General features: G+C 43.4%; 1 protein-coding gene across 1 annotated transcript; it reads right to left on the bottom strand.

Moving 5' to 3' along the window:
* Nucleotides 1-752: 752 nt before the first annotated feature.
* On the bottom strand, nucleotides 753-6,039 carry aida (axin interactor, dorsalization associated). Its single transcript, XM_062411944.1, has 10 exons — nucleotides 5,710-6,039; nucleotides 4,131-4,197; nucleotides 3,988-4,041; nucleotides 3,571-3,625; nucleotides 3,423-3,486; nucleotides 3,219-3,322; nucleotides 2,190-2,312; nucleotides 1,956-2,078; nucleotides 1,373-1,490; nucleotides 753-1,269 (listed from the first exon to the last, which is right to left on the bottom strand). Exons 1-10 carry the CDS (start codon nucleotides 5,814-5,816, stop codon nucleotides 1,170-1,172), a joined length of 915 nt encoding a protein of 304 aa, XP_062267928.1. The 5' UTR covers nucleotides 5,817-6,039; the 3' UTR covers nucleotides 753-1,169.
* Nucleotides 6,040-6,503: the final 464 nt, after the last annotated feature.

The following is a 6,503-nucleotide window of genomic DNA, read 5'->3' as shown; positions in this document are numbered from 1 at the left end:
TTAATCCAATAACATGTAATGCTAAAAGGTGTTTTAGACAATTGTCCCCAAAACCTAGAACTGAACTCTCCATTCACTTTTTTACATTACATTACATGTCATTTAGCTGACGCTTTTATCCAAAGCGACTTACATTTTTAGAACACTCATCATTTTATGAGGGGCCATCTAGGGGTTCAGTATCTTGCCAAGGACACTTAGGCATGCAGATGGGATAGAGTGGGATTCAAACCGGCAACCCTCTTGTTGCAGAGCACCCGCTCTATCCCCTAGGCCACGCTCTCCCAGGCTCTCCCACTTGTAGCTGGTTAACATCGGAAGCTGGTGGAGAACAAAATCGAGCTAACAGGAGAGGAAATATTGTACATTCATTCATCAGATGACCAGAAGCACTGCTCCACATTTGAGTTTATCATCAACTTTACATGTAATAATTTATGAATAGGTCAATAAATCAGTTACTGCAGGTTAATATTAAAAAAAGCCTCAAATGTTATTTTAGAGCAAAAAAAAAAGGTGAGATGGATCATTTATAGAGAGATTGTGAAAAAAGAACAAAGTGTCATTTACAAATGTTTGTTATATATTTAATGCTTTCATCAGGAGTAAATAAGATGAATCATAATTAATTATGTTTATACACTTTAATGCACAATTTAAGTGCTAATTTAATTAACTAGTTTAAAATCTTTTTTTCATTCACCAATTCATTATTTGATTATAATTTTCTCAAACTCAAACAAACAAACAGCCTCTGTCAATCCGTATTATTTATTCAGCAAATGACTTCTTCCCCAACAGGTTTAGAGTTGTATGAAAAAAATTGTTGCTTTTAATGTTTTGCTGAATTTGACATCAGTCCGAGGTTCAATGTCCAACGAGTCTGTCGAGTATCGAACTAAGCACCTGCAGTGGTTTTTCCATTGTGTCTCATTTCCCAGAAATCAGAGCGAAGGAAGACTAGAGATGAGCTGGTCTTATTGTTAAAACATACCACTGCTGTGTAAAAAAATATATAAAAAATGAATAACTAATATGTCAGTCTTGACCTGATGTGACGAATGTTTGGCTCAGTTCCCTTTGCTTTCTTGGAAATACTCCGAGGTGGGATAGAAGTGACAGCGGCCTGGATCTAGTATTGCTGGACGTGATGAGGTGTCAATGGCGTCTTAGCTGTCCTTGTGTAAAGTCTGGAGAAGATGGAGATAAAGTGGTTTCTTTGTCAGAAGCTGCAGTTTCTTCCTCTTGAAGTCGGTGGGTTTCTTATACCTGAAACCGAAGAAGGTAAAGTTTGTTCTTCGTGGTAAAAAAAACACACAACAATATTTTTTCCATTTAGAACAAAAAGTGAATGCAGCAGCAGTCGACTCACAATTCAATTACGATGGGTCCCGGTTTGATCTCGTCCAGCTCCATGAAGCCAAAACACTTTGTGCTGGTGAATCGCTTTTTGGGTTTGTAGTGTTTGAATTCAAAGAAGATAGCAGCTCCTGGGAAAAAACAGTTATAAACAATGATTAAACTGCATGAATATAACCAGAGAATAAAAAGTGATAACAGCTTTAAGACTTGTTTATTACTCTTAAACTCACTTTTGAGGATTAGAACCTCGAGAAAATCGTCATTGCATTAAATGATGAAAGGAATTAGCCGTTATCTCAAACTGTCCATTCACTACAGAGACCGTATTTGGCAGCTTCACTATTTGGCCTCTTTAAACTTTATTTTTGGAACGTCTCCCATTTGAGCACAAACTCAACTTACTCTTGAAACTAGATGAGGACACCGGGGACCACATCATAAGGTATTTATCCTACATAAAGATGGATGACGTGTCTCCTCTTCCTCCTCTTGTGTAAAGCTGATTGTGGTGGCTTCATTATTAAATACCCAAAGCCATTCGAGCGACAGTGAACGTGTGACTTTTAAAATCTCTGGGGAAGTTTGACTTTTACCTTTTGCTAATTTCTCCACGTGTCTCTGGATCTCTACGTCCACGCCGAAATGAATGTAGGTGTCCTCCTTCCTGGTGGCCACGGGTGTGTCCTGCACTGGGTTCAGGTCTAAACCATTTGAATCTGCAGGGGGACAGAAATGAGGGTTATCTATTTCCATTTTGTTCTGTGGATTTTAAGAAACCCAGCCATCATGTGAGTCAAACGTGTGTTACATGGATGTGGGTTCGATACCTTTAACACTAATGGTCATGTAGGGATCGATGCACTGCCCGGCGTCCTTCAGCCCGATCTTCTCAATCGTTATCGTCAGAAGGGACATCCCCGGCTCTGAAGGTAACCGCGGCAACAAGGTACCTGAGAAGGACAAAGGCTTATGGATATTAGCGGGTTACCATAGCAATACATGGTGACATCACAGGTGTTCTTTGTAATCATCTGACGAGAGGCTTCAGTGTTAAGTTACCGATCAAGCATTTAAAAAAATCAATGAGTTATTAAAGAGCCTGAATCTCGATACACTTCCTGATTAGAGTCTCATCCACTGGCGTTCGCTTCTCACTGAGTTGTAGTCGCTAACTGTGGCTGTTAAACTCTGGACAGGATGTTCACACTGAAAACAGACGGCTGCCGGAGCTGAGCACGACCGGCACGGAAGGTTTCAGTCTGTGAAGCCAAAGCAAAAAGCTGGAAGTGGCTCAAACGCTTTGAAAATATGAGTCGGGCGATAATTCTCAGTGTATTATATTGATGAGAACATCTCTGATCTGAACTGTGGTATCTTCGCCTATGAATTTTGACCCTATCGGCCACCGTAGCTGTCTGATTCTTCAAAATAACTTTTGAGCGTGGATCTGGAAAAATCTTTTTCCCTTCTACTAAACATTGTGAGATAAGGCGTTCATCTGATAAGGTTATCAGCTCTCTGTTGGTGAGCAATAAAATGAAAGTCTATAAATAGGATGTAAATAGACGAACCGTAAACCATACATCAAACAGCAAGTATCGCATTTTAAAATGTATATGCAAGCTTTTGTGTCACAAAAGAAAAACATTGTCTGTCGTGCGGAGGAGAAGTCAGATACCGTCGGTCGATCAAAGCCGTTACCTTGCGAAGCTGCAAATGAAGCGGGCAGGCAGGAATGAGCCATGAAGCCATGCACAGCCCCGACAGAGAGAACACAAAGACACAACGGTCAAACAGCCCGCACAAACCAGACAAAAATCGCACAGCCAGACAAACATCTGGTGGACAGACAGTACCAGGGGCTCGAGGGGGGAAGGCCTCCGTCGACCCTGCTCCTGCCGCTGCATCCTCCTCCTCCTCCAGCTCCAGGTTCTCCTCTTCACCTGGAGCCAGGATCTTCCTGACGAATGAACAGTGAATGAAAAGTTTGTAAAAATCAAAGAAGAACAGGAGATCCTTCCACCTTCTAGCTTGAGACTCGTTGTGTGATGGATATTTACTTTAAGGGCACCGGCTGGACATCGAAAGGAAATACTTTGTTGTACGTCAGTAGATTTTTAATGACTGTTGACAAATTGAGAAAGATACACGTGAGAGAAACCGTCCACAGGGATGTTGAGACCATGAGCGGACGAGACAAACACCTACTGGTTTCCAGTTTCTTCAGGTCTTCTAACGTGAAGTCATCTTTGGACTGTGTGCACTGCAGGACAGAGGAAGGAACAGTTTAAATTCAATCATCAATCAATAACTTTTATTTCTGCAATGATGATTATAAGATTTTTAAATCAGATTATGACTCACTCAATATAATCAATTGTAAAACCAAAAATACAAATGTTGTTTAAAGGTTGTTGTGATGATGGAGTTTGGACTTCCGAGCTCACTAATTCTAAATCTGTGTATTTTCTTTCAAGCTTTTGTTTCATTTCATTGAATTTTATTATTTTCTATCTTGTTTTACCTTTTTCTTTTATTCTGTAGCTGGGCTGATGTAATATCCGATTGAGAAACATATTCTCTATTTAATCTATATATTCATTGCTCATAAAGAACGACACAAACCTGCAAACTGGCGCTTCTCATTTCCAAGCATGTTGAAATCTTTCCTAACGTTTTCTGGAAAAAGGGAGAAAAAGATAAGGAAGTGGAGTTTATGCAAATCACCAGAGTTTCCTGTCCGCAGGTTAAGGAGAAGTAATGATTACCTTCTGATCCTCGGTGAAGTCGGAAGGACCCGTCGACTGGACCTCTTTCTGCAGCTGCCTCGCCAGACTAATACATCCACCAATAAGAACACAGTTAGAACATTCTACACAATGAACCTCTGAAGGATGACTCTGATGTTAAACCCCTGTATGTGTCTCTTTGACCCTGGTGCACCACAGGGAGCTAAAGAAGATGGAGAGATTTTGTGTGAATGCAGGAAAAATGAAACCCACCCACAACAGTGAGAGGGTGTGGATGACTATCTCTCAACACTCTGGAGGAACACTGGCTCGTTTCTGGGGCTAGCGTTGGTTGGTTGCCACCCGCGAATAAAACCGAACAGAGAAGATACCACGCATCAACCTGGTATTGCTCTACCTCCAGGAATGGTGAACCGACACGGTACATTGCCGTAACGCAACTTGACAATGGCTGACAGCAGCCAATTAACTGGACAGAGAAGAGGAGTTTCCAACAGTGGGAAGCAGAAAACACTAGGGACAGTTATGCAACGCCCTGGATGCACACTGCCGTAAAAAAACATAAAGAAGAAGAACAAGAAGGGGCTGTAATGCACCATGGCGTTAGTTGCCAGCTACCAATTAAAGGAACAAAGAAGAAGAAGATGTTAAAGTGGAGATCGAGGACACCTTGACGTTGGTTGTCCAGATGTTACAGCGTCATAAGAGATACAGTAGATGGGGGAGATGCACCTTGATGTTGGCTGCCACCGAACAAAGATCAAGAAGAATTGTGTTTCTTTTTCTTTTCTGATCCTAGCTTCCTAGTTATTTGAAATAACTGTAAATAAGAAGATAAGAGAGATTTTGTTTACAGGCAGGAAACACTCCTCACTACACCCATGACAATAAGAGGGCGTGGCTGACTATTTCTCAGCAGCCTTAGATCTTAGATGTCCAGCCAGTGTACGCGTGTACGTGAGTGTGCAACCTCTGCGCCCCCTAGTGGTGTAGGAGATACAACGTGAGCATGTAGATTTTTTTATGGGGGGTATAAGTGCAATTACAACTCAATCACTAATAAGCAGACAGTGCAGACGACAGCTTGAACATAGCGGTGAGAGTGGAGATGGAGAGATTCTGCCCCCCTGGTTCTGCCCCCCCCCCCCCCCCCCCACGCAGATGAGACCCAACAATGAGAGGGTGTGGCTGACTAGTTCTCGACACTGTGGAGGAACACTGGCTCGTTCCTGAGCTTCAGACACATCATGACACAACCGTTCACGGGTGGTTTCTCCATGGCAGGCTCGTGCTCGTGCAGGAGAGCCCCCCCCCCCCCCCCCCCCCCAAACCCCGGACACAAACACACACACACACACACACACAAACACACACAGTGAATGAAGCTGCAGATGCAACACGCTCGCTCCCTCTGCAACAAACCGCCACATCACAGGTCGTGGATGAGGAGCCGCGCACTGACCCACAGCTCGGAGATCAGTTCATCTGGAAGCACCGTGCACGGACCCCGAGGTTCTCTCCACGCACGTAGGGTGGTGATAAAGCAGAGGGGGGGGGTGCGTACAGCCATGACACACACATGTTGAACTCCACGTACATGTGATACTCATCTATCGCCTCCACCAGCTGTCCCCACGAGTCAAAGTCCGTGGCTTTCTTGAAGCTGCAGAGCCACTTCTGCACCGTCTTGTTGACATCGGACATGTTGGCGGGGGCGGGGGTTCTCGCGGGGCTCTCAGAGCAGCATAGCCGAGGAGGAGGCTCATCCACGGGGCTGCGGCGGCGGCTGAGGCGTCGTCCGCCAGGTTGATCTGCTGCTGCAGCTCCGGAGACTCGCACACTCACACGCGCACAGACACACACTCACGCACGCTCCGGTGACACTCCGACCAAGCCCTTTCTGTCGGATTCACCCGGACACAGAGGAAGTCCCGCCTGGAACTCGGGGGTGCGCGCGATTAGGGAAGCGGGGTCGCCCGGTTGAATCGAAGCAGTATGTCTTTAGTACAAATGTTTCCGTGGTATTCAACGCAAATTCTTTTTATTTTGTAAACTTTGTACAGCTCATTACATTCACATTACATGTTTTTTATTTGAATACATAAGTTTTAGCTCTTATCTTTATATTTGTATTTATTCTCATTATCTGGGTCTGTATACAAACTATTATTATTATAATTTTAAAGGGAAAGTGTACATGAATTAATATGAACACAATAGTTCAGATAAATATACCAGAGTTAGTGTCTTACAGACTTTTTTTCCTCTGCAGTCCCAGACAGGTTAATATGGTATTCCTTTTGTATATATTAGTGATGCTGATGCAGTTGTATTCACACAATCTTTCTATACATATGTTTGTGTACACTTCTGTATGGATACATCTCGGAG

The sequence above is a fragment of the Platichthys flesus genome, chromosome 18, assembly GCF_949316205.1.
Source record: "Platichthys flesus chromosome 18, fPlaFle2.1, whole genome shotgun sequence".
Classification (NCBI taxonomy): domain Eukaryota; kingdom Metazoa; phylum Chordata; class Actinopteri; order Pleuronectiformes; family Pleuronectidae; genus Platichthys; species Platichthys flesus.
Note: the sequence above shows the minus strand (reverse complement) of the source record. Positions and strands in the feature narration are given on the sequence as shown.

Coding starts and splice junctions, on each gene's coding strand:
- aida (XM_062411944.1), bottom strand. CDS start 5,816: ATGTCCGATGTCAACAAGACGGTGCAGAAGTGGCTCTGCAGCTTCAAG. Junction 4,042..4,130: donor ACTTCACCGAGGATCAGAAG/GTAATCATTACT, acceptor CCCTTTTTCCAG/AAAACGTTAGGAAAGATTTC. Junction 3,323..3,422: donor GTCCAGCCGGTGCCCTTAAA/GTAAATATCCAT, acceptor TTCATTCGTCAG/GAAGATCCTGGCTCCAGGTG.